Here is an 18,434-nt window from a genome sequence, read left to right as displayed (position 1 = left end):
TTGACCTTGATAATTAAGGTTACCTGAATGTTGCTACACATGATCTTGTCCATGCATTAAGTTAAAAAAAGAAAGAGAGGAAATTGTTACTTGACATCTTAGACCTTCCATCAAAATACATGTTTCACATTTAAAAAGCATTCTCGAAAAGCTTCACATCTATTTGGTATTTTATTAGGATCCCCATTAGCTGTTGCAAAAGCAGCAGCTACTCTTCCTGGGGTCCACACAAAACATGAAACAATAKAGAATGACATAATACAGAATATCAATAGACAAGAACAGCTCATGGACAAAACTACATAAAATAAAATTTAAAGGCACAAGTAGCCTACATATCAATGCATACACACAAACTATCTAGGTCAAAATTCTGATATTGAGATGCTGTCTCAAAGCGTTGAAGAATGGGAAAGTTTCAGTATTTCATCCACACGTTATAATCAACAATTATAATGTTTTGTAATGGATATACAGCCCCTGTGCTGCATCAGGATAGTGCTGCCTGTCTATAGTCTACAATGAATTAATGAATGAAATTACTAATATATTAATGAATAATTGAATGAATGAATTACTAATAAATGAATGAATTACTAATATTATTGACCGTTTAAGGGGAAGTTCGCCCATTTCACGTGGCCTTATTTTCACTGTTTCTGTGCTTGTAGTTGATCGCCCAAACTGTATTTTGTTAATTTTTTGTTTGGTCAGAGAAAATTGGTTGTCACTTTTTGAGTCATCACTTGCCATTGACTACAATGCATTAAGAAAATGTGTCTAAAGCATGTTAGAAAAAGCTCCAAAACACTCAAAAAAAATCTCATATTACATCAGAATCACATTCTGAATGTCTCTGCATTCGATTTAAAAAATCGTGCTCAAAATAAAAATAATAAAATATATAAAAATGTTAAAACAGTTTTGGGGGATCAACTACAAGCACAGAAAGAGTGAAATTAAGGCCACGTTAAAATGAGTGAACTTCCCCTTTAACGCTATGGTCATGCAAGAGAGCTGATCAAGAGGAGTAAGGCATAAACTATTGAATTGCATTATATTGTGAGTGAAAAACACACATTTGATTTTGTTTTGGTGTTGATAAATAGCAACCAGACAGTAGGACAAGATAAACACAGTAGACGGTTCGCTGATCAGAGTGCTGTAAAATACAATACGTAGCTAAATGTCAACACGATCTGACAATGTAGGATAGGGCGTGATTTAAATCCATGCAAATGTTGACATAATCAAAAATGTTAGATCTGATAGGACAAAATTCGGATTCAGAACTCATGATGTTAATTTGACCCCGCCCTCTTTGTGTGCCCTCCACCCCCTCTGCACTACGGTCTCTAGTAGCCGTTGACGGCTCTTGTAGTGACGGATTAAGCGCTCCTGTAATAATTTTCTTTTTCATTGGTTTTGTGGAAAAAGAAAAAGGAGTACAAGTAAGCCGCTTTACACACATCAATCTCCAGTATCCCCTCTCTTATTTTATAACGTTAATTAATTTCTAGTTTGAGCTAGCAAAGTGGTAATTCTGCTAGCAAGCTAGGGTAAACGTTACTTGCCAGCGACAGCGTGAGCAATAAACTAGCTAACGTTAGTTAGTAGAGGGCTAACGTGATTACATTATTCTGCGATACAACTCGAGACAAGTCGGGACAAGACCAGGTTAGTAGTTACATCTTGTATTTCCTGATGTAAAATATTAGCTAGCTAGCTAACTATATTATAGTTGAAATGTAACGATGGCAACCGCAAGAGATGTGTGCTAATGTGGTAACATTAGTTAACTAACGTTAGCATCGGCTAACAGTCACTCGCTAGCGACAATAGTGTTGGTTAGCTAGCTATTAGCTGGCTGGTTTGGTTCATAGCAGGACGATATGTAGAGATCTATTACAGATGGCTAGGTTACTAATTTAGATATATTGGTTCTACTGTATAGTTATACAATCTTGTTGCACAACAGCCATGCCCATGTGTATCACGGCGTGGGTCATAGCTACATGCAATGTTTGCATCGTATAGTTAGCTAGCTTAATTGCTAACCGGTTTGTTATAATGCAGATGGCCTACCCGCACCGCCATTTTGTTATGTTCTCTTCATAAAATAATTTGCGAAATCGCATAGTTCCTAGAAATTGGGATTTATACAATCTATACTAAAGAATTAAAAACTGAGTTGATTGACGTATTCAATGTGATTCAACGAGGAATGTAACTAAACTAATTTCACCACCGCAATTTATCTGGGTATGCATTATGAAACATCGCAGTCCCCCTCCCAACGTGAATATGGAGGCCGCATTAGATTGCTGTTCAGAGTTAACTATGGCTACAGTCAATGTGATGTTTATGCTAGCAACTATTTTTGGTGAAGCGGTATACTTGGACTGTGTTGTGCTGACCCTTGCCTTTGAGTGTGCTTGTGATTCTGATGGCATGCTGTGGCTGGCCCTGAACTCCTTTATGCGTTACAAGGCCTTTCCTGGTGTATTACATTGATGGCTTGCTTATCTGCCCTCTTAATCCCTGAACAACATGGTATTTGCTTGCCATCCCACAACCTAATTTTCTAATCTCATCGGGGTATTGAGGCACGCAAGGTGTGCTGCTATTTGGCAGTGTTTGGGACAATAGTATGACTAAATGTACATTTATCCCATTAAAGCAACCCATATCTTCACGTCATACAAATGTGCATTGAACACATCCTTTATTTATCATGTAGTGTATTTAATGGTGGGTGCCTGCCYGTCTCTAATAATATTGTTGCAGTCTTTTAAATGGGTCAAGTTATCTTGTCAGTTGCTCTTGTGGTGGGCAGTGCACTATTACAAGGGTTCTCAAACTTCTTGAGGCCGGGGAACTTTTCTGTGATGGCAAAGTAATAAGGGACACCTCATAATTAGAACACAACTTGAGTGAGATACAAATAACATACAAGGTGTTTTACCATGACTTGAGATGTCTCGGGCCCTGGGAAGGAACATTTTAATGGTCCGCCTCTTGGCATTGGAAAGAGAATATTAGTTTTCAAGCTAATTTCTTGCAATTCTACAAAAAKAATTATGGGGCAGCAAAATGTTTTGTCGCAGCTTTAAAGCTAATATCCTGCAGAGCGCTGATACGAATTTATAAGATCAGTCAAGAACTTTATTTGGGTATGAGTTAACAGAATATGAACATTTAAAAGTGAGATTTTCAATGGACAGTTACTTTCTAATTACAGAGCATTTATGTAAATACAATTTTTGGGGAATTCAAGAAATATTGAGTTGAACAATTTATAATTGGCAGAGTACTGTGCATACCAATATCACTGTGAGCCTCTCAGACCCATTTTGTGCAGGGCAAAAAAAATACAATGTAATATTATTACTCTAAAATGTATTACACCCCCTAAACTTATTCCATTGGCCAAAATTAATTGCATCTGTAAACATACAGTAATCAAATCAAAATAAATGTTTTGTCACATGTGCCGAATACAACCGGTGTAGACCTTACAGTGAAATGCTTACTTACAAGCCCTTAACCAACTATGCAGTTTTAAGAAAATACCCCCTAAAATTCAGAAAAAAGTAAGAGAAGAAAAACAAATAATTAAAGAGCGACACAGTGAATAACAAAAGCGGGGCTATGTACAGGGGGTACCAGTACAGAGTCATTGTGCGGGGGCACCGGTGTCGAGGTAATTTAGATAATTGTGTACATGCAGGTAGGGTTGTTAAGTGGCTATGCATAGATTATAACAGAGTTGTAGCGGGGGGGGAAATAGTCTGGGTGGCCATTTGATTAGCTGTTCAGGAGTCTCATGGCTTGGGGGTAGAAGCTGTTGGCACTCCGGTACCGCTTGCGTGTGCGGTAGCAGAGAGAACAGTTAATGACTAGGGTGGCTGGACCAGTCATAAGTCTGGACACCTACTCTTTCCAGGGTTTTTCTTTATTTCTACTATTTTCTACATTGTTGAATAATAGTGAAGACATTAAAACTATGAAATGACACGTGGGATCATTTAGTAACCTAAGTGTTAAACAAATCAAAATATATTTTATTTTTGAGTTTCTTAAAAGTAGCCACCCTTTCCATTGATGACGGCTTTGCACACTCTTGGCATTCTCTCAACCAGCTTCATGCGGTAGTAACCTGGAATGCATTTCAATTAACAGGGGTACCTTGTTAATCTGTGAAAATACTTTCCGTAATGAGTTTTAGCCAATCAGTTGTGATAAGGTGGGGTGGTATACAGAATATAGCCCTATTTGGTAAAATACCCTTTCCATATTATGGCAAGAACAGCTCAATAAGCAAGAGAAAACGACACTCCGTCATTACTTTTATTGGTCGACCGATTATGATTTTTCAACGCTGAAACCGATTTATTGGAGGACCAAAAAAGCCGATACCGATTAATCGGCCTATTTTTATTATTATGTTAATAATGACAATTACAACAATACTGAATGAACACTTATTTTAACTTAATATAATACATCAATAAATTCAATTTAGCCTCAAATAAATAATGAAACTTGTTAATTTGGTTTAAATAATGCAAAAACAAAATGTTGGGAGAAGAAGTAAAAAGTGCAATATGTGCCATGTAAGAAAGCTAACGTTTCCTTGCTCAGAACATGAGAACATATGAAAGCTGGTGGTTCCTTTTAACATGAGTCTTCAATATTCCCAGGTAAGAAGTTTTAGTGTTGTAGTTATTATAGGACTATTTCTCTCTATACCATTTGTATTTCAGATACCTTTGACTATTGGATGTTCTTATAGGCACTTTAGTATTGCCAGTGTAACAGTATAGCTTCCATCTCTCCTCGCTCCTACCTGGGCTCGAACCAGGAACACAATGACAACAGCCACCCTCGAAGCAGCGTTACCCATGCAGAGCAAGGGGAATAACTACTCCAAGTCTCAGAGCGAGTGACGTTTGAAACGCTATTAGTGCGCACCCCGCTAACTAGCTAGCCATTTCACATCGGTTACACCAGCCTAATATCGGGAGTTGATAGGCTTGAAGCACAGCGAAGAGCTTCTGGCAAAACGCAGGAAAGTGCTGTTTGAATGAATGCTTACGAGCTGCTGCTGCCTACCACCGCTCAGTCAGACTGTTCTATCAAATACATAGACTTAGTTATAACATAATAACACACAGAAATACGAGTCTTAGGTCATTCATATGGTCGAATCCGGAAACTATCATCTCGAAAACAAGACATTAATTATTTCAGTGAAATACGGAACCGTTCCGTATTTTATCTAACGGGTGGCATCCATAAGTCTAAATATTCCTGTTACATTGCACAACCTTCAATGTTATGTCATAATTACGTAAAATTCTGGCAAATTAGGCGGCCCAAACTGTTGCATATACACTGACTCTGCGTGCAATGAATGCAAGAGAAGTGAACACAATTTCACCTGGTTAATATTGCCTGCTAACCTGGATTTCTTTTAGCTAAATATGCAGGTTTAAAAATATATACTTCTGTGTATTGATTTTAAGAAAGGCATTGATGTTTATGGTTAGGTACACATTGGAGCAACGATACGCACCGCATCGATTATATGCAACGCAGGACACGCTAGATAAACTAGTAATATCATCAACCATGTGTAGTTAACTAGTGATTATGATTGATTGATTGTTTTTTATAAGATCATTTTAATGTTAGCTAGCAACTTACCTTGGCTTCTACTGCATTCGCGTAAAAGGCAGGGTCCTCGTGGAGTGCAATGTAATCAGGTGGTTAGAGCGTTGGACTAGTTAACTGTAAAGTTGCAAGATTGAATCCTCCGAGATGACATGGTAAAAATCTGTCGTTCTGCCCCTGAATGAGGCAGTTAACCCACCGTTCCTAGGCCGTCATTGAAAATAAGAATGTGTTCTTAACTGCCTTGCCTAGTTAAATAAAGATGAAATAAAGGTGTAAAATWAAAAAWAWAWAAATCGATTTCCGATTGTTATGAAATCGGCCTTTCCGATTAATTGGTCGACCTCTAATTACTTTAAGACATGAAGGCCAGTTAATCTGGAAAATTTCAAGAACTTTGAAAGTATCTTCAAGTGCAGTCGCAAAAACCATCAAGTGCTATGAAGAGACCAGCTCTCATGAGGACCGCCACTGGAAAGGAAGACCCAGAGTTACCTCTGCTGCAGAGGATAAGTTCATTAGAGTTACCAGCTTCAGAAATTGCAGCCCAAACAAATGTTTCACAGAGTTCAAGTAACAGACACATCTCAACATCAACTGTTCAGAGGAGACTGCGTGAATCAGGCCTTCACGTCAAATTACTGCAAAGACACCACTACTAAAGGACACCAATAAGAGGAAGAAACTTGCTTGGGACAAGAAACATGAGCAATGGACACTAGACCGGTGGAAATCTGTCCTTTTGGTCTAGAGTCCAAATTGGAGATGTTTGGTTCCAACCGCTGTGTCTTTGTGAGACGCATAGTAGATGACCGGATTATCTCTGCATATGTGGTTCCCACCGTGAAGCATGGAGGAGGAGGTGTGGGGGATGCTTTGCTGGTGACACTGACTGATTCACTTAGAATTCAAGGCACACGTAACCAGCATGGCTACCACAGCATTCTGCAGTGATATGCCATCCCGTCTGGTTTTGCGCTTAGTGCGACTATCATTTGTTTTTCAACAGGACATTGACCCAACACACCTCCAGGCGGTGTAAGGGCTATTTGAACAAGACGGTGAGTGATGGAGTGCTGCATCAGATGGCCTGGCCTCCGCAATCACCCGACCTCAACCCAATTGAGATGGTTTGGGATGTGTTGGACCACAGAGTGAAGGAAAAGCAGCCAACAAGTGCTCCGCCTGTGTTGGAACTCCTTCAAGACTGTTGGAAAAGCATTCCAGGTGAAGCTGCTWGAGAGAATGGCAATAGTGTTCAAAGCTGTCATTAAGGCAAATGGTGGCTACTTTGAAGAATCTAAAATATGTTTTAATTTGTTTAACACTTTTTTTGGTTACTACGTTATTCCAAATGTTTAATAGTTTTGATATCTTCACTGTTATTTTACAATGTAGAAAATAGTAAAAGTAAAGAAAACCTTTGAATGAGCAGGTGTGTCCAAACTTTTGACTGGTACTGTACATTCATTCTTATCTTGACAAATCCATCCTTATTGTTCTGAAATCAAATCATGTATCAAGCATTCTACTTTTTGCCACACGGACTCAAACGTACATGTGCAGAAGGGTGATGAAACCCCTACTACATCACAAACAAAAAACTTCTCCCAAATAGAAGCAGATTTTCTGTCGCTATATTTTACATAAATATTTATACTATAATGTGTGGAGGGTCACCAGTCAATTCAGTGCAGTTGTGGAGAGAGATGTGTCCTGTTGTAGTAATACTAGCCCAGCAACATGTGACAGAGCTGACATTCTCACCATGCAGTACCAGCACAAACAGGACTGTTGTTTTGGGTGACGCACACAGAGACGGTAGGTAGGTTGGTATGTCTTTTCTGGGTCATTCTAGAAGAAAAACCCTTGAATGGGTAGGTGTGACCAAACTTTTGACTGGTACTGTATATATTTTGAGATCTGACCGCGGACCCCCTGCATTTTTTACGTATGGGTGGTCCCAGGAATCGAACAAACCATCCTGGCGTTGCAAGCTCCATGCTCTAACAACTGAGCTACAGAGGGCCCCAGTTGCGCTTTAATTCATTTGATAATCAACTCATTGTGCAGTTTGCAATTGGCCTCCGTCTTTGTAAAATGACAAGGGGGCAACATTTTCCTCAAACAAGATTGCGCCACCTACAAAGACGGATATTGCTTTTGTAATATTTGATCCGTTTACAGACACAGAACAACTCTCTAGCTGTAGCCAAATCTTTATGATTTGGACCGATGTCAGCCCAGTGGATTTTATTGGTGAGCTGTAAAATGGGCTCAACCCTGGTGTTGTTGCCATGGAGGCAACCCCTCTCAAGGCAGACCTAGAAAAAGTGGAACGTAATTTATAATGCATCACCATGGCAACTATACCATGGATCGCATTATTCTCTCYGTACAGTATTTCCTGTGTTGACGTATTCGTGGCAGTGTACTGGTCACGTGCTAGCTCTGCTCACACATTGGTCTCTAATGTTATTGACCTGTTCTGAGCACTGTCCTCCCCCTCTGTCTGTCCACACTACAAACTTTGTAATGCATACACTGCTAAGCAAAGACTGGATATCGGGACTCGTTTTGTTGTTTAGAACCTGCATCAACTCAACACCACGTTTACCTTCACGTTCAGTGACGCATACATGGTGTCAAATGTCTCCATCTCTTTCTCTCTTCCAGTCTCAGGGCTCACCTTACTCAATGAGCGGACAGCGCAATGTCAGAGCGCTCTGGGCAAACTGCAAAGGGGAAGGATGGCAAATCCAAGTATGCGTCTCTCAACCTGTTTGATACCTACAAAGGAAAGAGCCTTGAAGCACAAAAGCCTGTTGGTGAGTATTCTCGTTTCCATTGTCCAGGTAGTGTGTTAGCGTGTGGAACAATGTCAGGTGTTGACGTGAGGTGTCCGGATCATTTTCTGATCCATCGTAGGTGATTGGATTTGTTGATATCGATTATGATAAATGGGTCATATTATGCAATCATTTTTCAACATGAGATGTATGGGCCGACTTGACTAGAAGTGCATCCACAACCCACGTTTTAGCACTTAACATTTTAGCGTTTAGTTTTAAGTTTTAATGTCACTTGCACAAGTGCAGTGAAATGCATTTCTTGCCAACTCAAAACTATGGCTGTGGCGGTCAATTTCGTCAGCCAGTGATTGTCAAGCTATTAACTGCCGGTCTCACGGTAAATGGCCGTTTAATTAACCAACACATTTAGCATCCCCTGGTTTCCTTGCATTTAAAAAGACTCATTATATAACCAGGAAGGGCTCATTGCGATTTGAAATGTATTTTTCAAGAGCGTCCTGGCCAAGCTATGCAGCACCAAGTCATTACACAATTACAGACAGATACAACATGAAAAACGACAAGTCATCTAGTAAAAACCATAGAAATCAATAACGAAATCATAAAACAGCAAATTAAAAACACTGACAGGTCAAGGAATCAGCCTCAAAATCCTTCATAAATTATTTAAAAAACACCAATCGGGACAAGTTCTTCCAGTTTAAAAGTAATTTGTAAGGCGTTCCAAGACGATGGTGCACAGTACATAAAAGCCCTTTTACCAAATTCAGATTTGGAACAGTTAGAAAAATGAAATTCTGCGAACGAAGAGTACCCACCACATTTCCGAAGAATAAAAATGGTAGTAAACACACATTGGCTTTTTAATTAYAAGTATACCGGTGACAGAGATTCAAAGCAATAAATTCCAACTGTTTACAAATAGTTTCAGACTTTGCCACACTTACAAGGAATGTAGGCTTTACATATATAGCCACACCCACACCTTTTTTTAAATCGATCAGTGCGATACACACTGTAACCATTTTATACAAATATCCTTATCAAGAAGAGACTTGCGGAGCCAGGTTTCAGGAAACACAATTGCCATCAGTTGATTAAGCCAAAATCCTAACCCCATCAATCTTAGACAACAGGCTCCAATTGTCAGATATACTCACCCAGCGGCAATGTTTATTTTCTCCAGAGTTCAGTAAAGTCAGTGTGCAAAGCAATACCACTAGAATTGTCATTTTCTCTGAGAGATTTAAGAAATAGAGTCCAAGGAAAGGTAAGTTGAGAGAGGGACTGGGTGTGTGTGTGTGTGAGTAGATTGGGGGTCGATTGAGAGAACGYTTTGGGGATTGTTGAGCTGCCGCTGACAGCCAGGTGGAGAGCGAAGAGGAGCAGCTTGGACGAGGCACTCAGGAAAGGGAGGGTTACCTAGGTACATTTTGAGTAAAGAAGTGCAAATGGCGATTAAAAGATTATCCAAGTTGAGGGAGACCCGCTATCTTTACACCAGCAAAACTAAGTAGTTTGCACTACACAACAAGGAAAGTATAGATTTGCTCCACTATAAATGAATTGTTATTAGTAGGTTAAAAACTACTAATCACAGACAAACGACTTGACATGCTGCCATCTTGGATTGAGAGACTGCATAGCCTACAAGCCACTGATGCAGACCTTTGAAACAACTATATTTAAAGTAATATAGCCTACGTCATCACAATAAATCCATTATTTATTTTAGACTGGTCTAAAGAAACATGGTATATAGTCTATTTCAGAAGAACAGAATAGCGTACACTGAATTGTTGTTATCTTAGGCCCTGATCTGGCTGTGGGCTACACTGGTTAATTTTGCAGATGAGATTTGCTTTGAATTCCGTGGCATTATTTTATAGTATGAAGAATACAACAGGGCTCTACAGTGCTACCATTTTGGGGGCATATGCTCCTAAATATTTTGCTGTGCTACCTGGAATTATAATTTGGGAGCACAAGTGCCTCTAAAAAAAAAAAAGAACCACCAAGGTAATAATTATTGTAATTTATTCGCTGTCCCGCATCCTCTTTAGTATTCAAACAAAGAAAGGAAAAAGTAGAGCTTCTTCAGGACCTGATCTCCAAAGTAGCTAGGATTTATATAGACCCAGTTGAAATATATATATATTTTCTGCTGCTCATAAACCCTGTATTTTATAATTGGTGGCAGTTATTAGTATTATTATTATTATTAAAGGGACAATCTGTAATTACTACATACATTTTTTTACATAGAAATTAATGATATAAACCCACTGATTCCTGAAGAGTATTACTTATAAATGCCCCATGGACTTAGTACCCCATCAGAAGCAAATATATAAGATTGTTTTTCCAATGTTTGTAAACAAAGTAAATGTAAACAAACGCTGTATAGCCTCAAAACATGGTTAAAACTATAGTTTTCATATGTTGATGGTCAGTCCCTGCGTCCATAGCTCTATGAATTTGGTTACATTTCTCAAGCCCCATCCCTCAGCTTTTTACTGAAACTGTGGCGGCGATGATGCTTTGTTATCGTTTTAACAGCGGATTGCCCCTTTACTACCTCCGATTTTTCATTCTGGTCCTAAATGTATTTGTGTGCTCCTAGATTTTTCAGTTTAGGAGCAGATATGCTCATTGTAAAAAATGTCAGTCGAGCTCTGTACAATTMAACATAGCTGAATAAAATAAAGGACATTTTCTCCCAAAAATWTTACGTAGTTCACGCGTACGGCTATTCTGTGTTGAGCGGTTAACAAGGAAACAGGTCCTATGTGCTTAATTTAGTTATTTATTTCACTTTAGTTGTGATACAAACGTTGGGCTATATGTTTTGATTTGTAATACATTCTAAGGCTGCATGATGCGACTGAAGATTTGAAAAAAGTTGCATGAAAGGCATGAGCGCTGCTTTGTTTTTCGTGCAGGCTGTACACACTTCATCAGTCTCTCATTCACAATATGACAAGCACTTGATAATGCATCGAATTGCCCGGCGGCATCCTCTTTGTGTGGCCATAATGACCCCTAAAAAATCCATGTCTTTTGTGGCTGTTGTGCCATTGGGCTGAATATAATAATTATAATTAGAGGTCGACCGATTAATTGGCATGGCCGATTAATTAGGGCCGATTTCAAGTTTTCATAACAATCGGTAATCTGCATTTTGGACACCGATTATGGCTGATTACATTGCAATCCACYAGGAAACTGCGTGGCAGGCTCACCACCTGTTACGCGAGTGCAGCAAGGAGCCAAGGTAAGTTGCTAGCTAGCTTTAAACTTATCTTTGTAAAAAACAATCAATCTTAACATAATCAGTAGTTAACTACACATGGTTGATATTACTAGGTTAACTAGCCTGTCCTGCGTTGCATATAATCAATGCGGTGCCTGTTAATTTATCATCGAATCACAGCCTATTTCGCCAAACAGGTGATGTTTTAACAAAAGCGCATTCGCGAAAAAAGCACAATCGTTGCACGAATGTACCTAACCATAAACAACAATGCCTTTCTTAAAATCAATACACAGAAGTCTATTTTTTTTAAACCTGCATATTTAGTTTWAAAAAAATGTTAGCAGGCAATATTAACTAGGATAATTGTCACTTCTCTTGCGTTCATTGCACGCAGACTCAGGGTACATGCAACAGTTTGGGCCGCCTGGCTCTTTGCGAACTAATTTGCCAGCATTTAACATAATTATGACTTAACATTGAAGGTTGTGCAATGTAACAGCAATATTTAGACTTAGGGTTGCCACCCGTTCGATAAAATATGGAACGGTTCCGTATTTCACTGAAAGAATAAACTTCTTGCTTTCGAAATGTTAATTTGCGGATTGACCATATTAATGACCAAAGGCTCGTATTTCTGTTTTTATTATAATTAAGTCTATTATTTGATAGAGCAGTCTGACTGAGCGGTGGTAGGCAGCAGCAGGCTTGTAAGCATTCATTCAAACTTTACTGCGTTTGCCAGTTTAATAATGTGTCTACTAGAACATCCAATAGTCAAAGGTATATGAAATACAAATGGTATAGAGAGAAATAGTCGACGCGTCACAATTCCTATAATAACTACAACCTTAAACTTCTTAACTGGGAATATTGAAGAACTGGGAATATTGAACCACCAGCTTTCATATGTTCTGAGCAAGGAACTTAAACTTCACGCACCAATCCCTTTAGCAGGATCGATTTGACAACATCCAGTGAAATTGTAGCGCGCCAAATTCAAACTACAGGAATATATTTCCTTGAATGTATAATATTGATACGTGTAATACATCAAAATAAAGCTTAACTTCTTGTTAATCCAGCCGCTGTGTCAGATTTCAAAAAGGCTTTACGGCGAAAGCATACCATGCGATTATCTGAACATTTTCCAGCCAAGTAGAGGAGTAACAAAAGTCAGAAATAGCGATCAAATTAATCAATTAGCTTTGATCTTCATATGGTTGCACTCACAAGACTCCATGTTACACAATAAATGTTCGTTTTGTTCGATAAAGTCCCTCTTTATGTCCAAAAACCTRAGTTTTGTTCAGTAATTTGGTTATTGCTGCCAAGGGTTCYCATACTTTTCCCACCCTGCACTGTGAATGTTTACACTGTGTTTTCAACAAAGACATGGAAAGAGTGTGTTATTAGTTTAAGCAGACTGTCTATGATTAGGATCAGATCAAATGTTATGACCGATTTTTGCACAAATCCAGGTAATTCGAAAGGGTTCACACTACTTTATATGTACAGAGGTAAAGTGACTAGGCAACAGAAAATAAGAAAGATTAATAGCAGCTTGTATGTGTGTAGAGTCAGTATTAATGTAGGTGCATATTATGTGTGAGTGAGCAGATGACGGAMTGAGTGTACATCCTTCATGAGAACTGGAGTTACACATGTAAATCCTGTCTTGGATTTGGCTCCGTTTCATATAAAATGCKTATGTCGTTTCCCCCCCCCATTGATCGCGTAAACTCTGTTATAGTAAATATGCTTTGCTTGGGCTTACTCCAGGGCTATTCAACTGGTGGCCCGCGGGCCAGATCCGGACCGTTTATTAATTTACACTGGCCCTTTGATCAATTTTGAACACTACTGTCTTACTGTGTAAGTGAAAGGGAGAACTCCAATACATGGTGACAAGCCATATTAGCTAGTACCTAGGCAAGTGTCTGTATAATAATGTTATAATGATGAACGGAGTAAAGTACTGAGAGATCCTTGATGAAAACCTGCTCAGGACTTCAGACTGGGGCAAAGGTTCACCTTCCAACAGTACAACGTCCCTAAGCACACAGCCAAGACAACGTAGGAGTGGCTTCTTGACAAATTCAATTATTAGTGGGTCTCATGGTTGTGGAAGGCTTATCTTTATTTATTTAACTAGGCAAGTTAAAGGCTTATATTTAGCTGGGTATAATTTCACAAGCCCRGCATTCGTTATATTTTTGCCTACTATTTGAAATGCAGTAATAGTTGACCCTTTACATTCTACAACAAAGCTTATTTAGATTTTTTTTGTATTTAAAAAATAAATAAATCAAGATATGCTTTTTAGGCCTAATCACCCAGCCCTATTCTCTGCGGTTCTTGCGGAGTCTTTATCGAACGCCTACATCTTGTCGGCGATAACCACTGTTGTTTTCATGACCTCATCTCCCCTCCCATTTGGTTCTCAGTGGTCTTTCTGCTAATGACCTCGTCTCCTCTCTCTCTCCCGCCCCCCCGTCAGTTCCCCCCCGCCATGGCCTGCAGTCTCTTGGTAAAGTTGCCTCCGCGCGGCGCATGCCACCCCCTGCCAGCCTGCCCAGTCTGAAGGCGGAGAACAAAGGCAACGACCCCAACGTCTCGCTAGTTCCCAAAGACGGCACAGGATGGGCAAGCAAGCTGGAACCAGCAGACCCAAAGAGGTGAGGAGGAGTCCCCCCTGGCACACTCCCCATGAGGCGCTCTATAGATTTCACTATACTAAATTATTCTGTCGCACTCTATTCACTGAGCTTTACTATTTAATGTGGTTGGGTATTATTGCCTCTTGTTTAAAGTCTACATCTGCCCAGAACTAGAATTGAATCGATTTTATCATCCATATTGATGATTTATCTGAATTAGCAGGATTGTGTCCATCTTCATCTGCAGAATAAATATATTCTAATGGTGATATGAATATACAGATGCTATGTTATCTCAAGAAACGCCAGCAATACCGCCGTGGGACATCGGTAATAGGCCCCTACTAACTCGGTAATTGGCACAATTGTCTGACTGGCGTGTCTGACACTTACCCATCTGGCGTTTCTCTCTCTCCTTCTCTCAGTACCGATGTATTGTCAGCACCGCAGCTGGAGTTGCCGCAGCCTGTGGTTTCACAGACGCCTGTACCGACCCGCCCGAGAACCCCGCCAGCTCCAGAGGTACACACCAATTCAATATCAATGTGAACTGCAACACAAAATGGTTCCATACCGCCATGGTCCTTATTGTTGTGCTGTTGTGTGTGTCTCAGGCTCCACCTCCGGTTCCCGCCCCGGTTTCAGCCCAGGCCGCAGGGGCAAGGTCCTGGGCTCAGGCCAGTGTTACACATGGAGCACAAGGAGATGGTGAGTATCATACTTTACGTCTGTCACGTCTCAGCGGACTTGACTGCATCATCAATGGCTTCCTAACTAACTCACTGGATATTCTGGATATCTAACTGTGAGTAACCCCTCTCTCGCACCATACAGGTGGAAAGGGATCAAACCAACCGTCGCCATTCTCTCGCGAGGAATTTCCCACCCTGCAGGCGGCTGGCGACCAGGACAAAGCTGGCAGAGAACAGGGCACTGCAGATCAGTGGTATGGGCCCGGACCAAGCCTCCGCCCTCCGAGTGAGTAACGCTCATCTCTGTATAGGTTATTATAGACCACACAGTGTAGAGGGCTACCAACAGTACAGAAGAAGCAGTGGTCAGAGCAAGTGCATCTTTTTAAATTTCTTTGTATTTAAAAAAAATAAAAACACTATTAGTCACAACTACGTTGCAAAATTCCGGTAACTGTCCTAAAATGTCCACATTTTCCAGAAACCCCAGTTGGAGGATATGCAGGTTGATTCTAAGATTCCTCTAACTGAAAGAAAGAAATACTAATTTTTGGGAACAGTTTTGTAACTAGGACATCGATTATGGCAAGATTTCATTGCATGTCCAGTATTTGTTCCTGAATACAAATGCTGGTATAAGTGGCTTTTATTCCCTCACGTTTTTTTTAACCTCTTTTCCTTGTTTTTCCCTCTCTCCCCAGACATGACGAGTTGGCGGGACGGTGGGGGCCGCGCCCTGGCGCCCACCGGGGAGGGGGTCGCAGAGGGTGGCCCAGGCGAGGCGCTGGTCATAGAGGGGGCTGCCGTTGGTGGCCAGGCAGGCCCACCTCTCCACCAGCAGCAGAACCCACAGTCCCATGGGCCGCCTAGGAACCCCCCTGCCAGCAGCCCCGTGCTGCCCCAGCCCCCCGTGGGCCCTGGCTTCCCACAGTACAGAGGGATCATGCCTCCATTCGTAAGTCTACTCCTGGTGTAATCTCTGCATGTGTGCTCACAATAGATGTAGCTTTCAGAAAGTATTCACACCCCTTGACTTTTTCCTCATTTTGTTATTAGAGCTTGAATTTCAAATGGATTACATTTAGATTTTGTGTCACTGACCTACACACAATACCCCATAATGTCAACGTGGATTTTCATATTTTTTTTATGTTAACAAATTAATAAAAAATGAAAAGCTGAAATGTCTTGAGTCAATAAGTATTCAACCCATTTAAGGCAAACCTCAAGTTCAGGAGTAAAATGTTGCTTWATAAGAGCGCATGGGATTCACTCTGTTTGCAATAATAGTGTTTAACATGATTTTGTAATGACTACCTCATCTCTGTACCCTACACATACAATTATCTGAAAGGTCCCTCAGTTGAGCAGTGKATTTTAAACACAGATTCAACCACAAAGACCAGGAGGTTTTCCAATGCCTCGCAAAGAAAGACACCTATTAGTAGATGGGCAAAAAAWATAAAAAAGACATTGAATATCCCTTTGAGCATGGTGAAGTTATTAATTACACTTTAGATGGTGTATCAATATACCCATTCACTACAAAAATACAGGCGTCCTGCCTAACTCAGTTGCCAGAGAGGAAGGAAATTAACTTTATGTCTTGAATACAACATCACTAAATACCACTCATCATATTTACAAGCATGGTGGTGGCTGCATCATGTTATAGGTATGCTTGTCATCGGCAAGGAGTAGGGATTTTTGGGGGGGATAAAAATAAACTGAATAGAGCTAAACAAAAGCACAATCCTAAAGGAAAACCTGGTTGTCTGCTTTCCAACAGACACTGGGAGACAAAATCACCTTTCATCTGGACAATGACCTAAAGCACAAGGCCAAATATGCACGGTTTCTTACCAAGACGACCGTGAATGTTCCTGAGGGCCTAGTTACAGTTTTGACTTAAATCTACATGCAATATATGGCAAGACTTTAAAATAGCTGCCTAGCAAAGATGAACAACCAACTTCACAGAGCATGAATAATCTTTTTAGGAATAATGTGCAGATATTGTACAATCCAGGTGTGCCAAGCACGTAGAGACTTACCCAGAATACTCACAGCTTTAAACGTTGCCAATGGGGACTCTTAACATGTTATGACTCCGGGGTAGGAATACTTATGTAAAATGAGATCATTCTGTATTTCATTTTCAATACATTTGCAAAAATGTCCAAAAGAAATCTCACTATTGTGTGTTGATGAGTGAGGAGGGGGAAACACACATTTTATCAATTTTTTTATTCAGGCTATAAGACAACAAAATGTGGAATAATTCAAGGGGTATGAATACTTTGAGGGCACTGTGTTATCTCAGTAGCTAGTTTTTAATCGATTTGTGAAAGATTTTCAAGCAAAAACGCCTGTTCTTAATATTCACACAAAATATATGCACACTTTACCGGCAGCTGTGTTTCCATCAAAATGGCTTGTTGCAAATATAAAGCGTGTGTGATGATTTTAAAAGCACTTTGTCGTATAACGTGTTGTGTACCAAATAAAAAACTGAAGTTCTATGTGTTTCCATCCTTGTTTTTTTTTGCTCTGTTGGTTTTGGAACAAAGTCTTGACAATACTGTCATATTAATTAGGTGTTTCTGTACATCAGTGGGTGTCTCGTTAGCGAAGTTTCCCATTGTATATTAAGGTGTTAGAACATCACACTGTTACAGGTACACACAGATGGGCTCTCAGCCTGTTAGCCACCAGTGTAGCAGCAGTCTATTGTCAATCTCTGCTTTTTTGCACCACTGCTTTTGTGTAACTCTCTTAAGCAGGATCGCTCTCTCTCTCTGTCTCTCAGATGTACCCTCCCTACCTGCCCTTCCCGCCTCCCTACGGCCCCCAGGGGCCCTATGGGTACCCTCCGCCTGGTGAGGCACCTCCCAGGTTTCGCCAGCAGGGTCAGGACGGTCGCGGGCGTCCCCAGGGCGGTCCCCGTGGCGGGGGAGGAGAGATGGTGAAGCGACCCTCCATCCTGAAACAGGATGACCTGAAGGAGCTAGACGAACTGGACCACCAGGATGGAGACGAGGGCTGGGCAGGTGAGAGAGAGGGGAGATGTCAGGACTCATGAACACTTATATTTATTGATTATACTGCTKAGGGAGCAGTGGCAAGTTTAAAGATCATCACATGAAGAATGCGGGTACACTGTTCAATTGATATGAGAACATTCCTTAAACAAGATGGGAAAATTATGACTGGGTAGCACTTTATGAAAGCATTATGTTTGAAAATTACACATTGTGACACAGCTTTTTATTTCTCCACCGTAATCGCAAAGAATATTATTTTTTTCTGTTTGGCAAAAGAAGCCAATTGAGCATGACCC

The 18,434-nt window shown here is 40.4% G+C and overlaps 1 protein-coding gene across 4 annotated transcripts in view; it reads left to right on the top strand.

Annotated features, from left to right (window-relative positions):
- Positions 1-1,344: 1,344 nt before the first annotated feature.
- LOC111955975 (protein PRRC2A-like) overlaps positions 1,345-18,434 on the top strand; it is a 38,887-nt gene continuing 21,797 nt past the window's right edge. For 2 of the 4 annotated variants that reach the window (XM_023976370.2, XM_023976368.2), the window contains 8 exon segments: positions 1,345-1,451; positions 8,353-8,504; positions 14,243-14,420; positions 14,828-14,924; positions 15,017-15,110; positions 15,237-15,380; positions 15,796-16,049; positions 17,904-18,144. In XM_023976370.2, coding sequence (XP_023832138.1) covers positions 8,390-8,504; positions 14,243-14,420; positions 14,828-14,924; positions 15,017-15,110; positions 15,237-15,380; positions 15,796-16,049; positions 17,904-18,144 — 1,123 coding nt within the window. In that variant the 5' untranslated portion in view covers positions 1,345-1,451; positions 8,353-8,389. 4 annotated transcript variants of the gene reach the window in all.

The sequence above is a fragment of the Salvelinus sp. IW2-2015 genome, linkage group LG31, assembly GCF_002910315.2.
Source record: "Salvelinus sp. IW2-2015 linkage group LG31, ASM291031v2, whole genome shotgun sequence".
In the NCBI taxonomy this organism is placed as follows: Eukaryota; Metazoa; Chordata; class Actinopteri; order Salmoniformes; family Salmonidae; genus Salvelinus; species Salvelinus sp. IW2-2015.
Note: the sequence above shows the minus strand (reverse complement) of the source record. Positions and strands in the feature narration are given on the sequence as shown.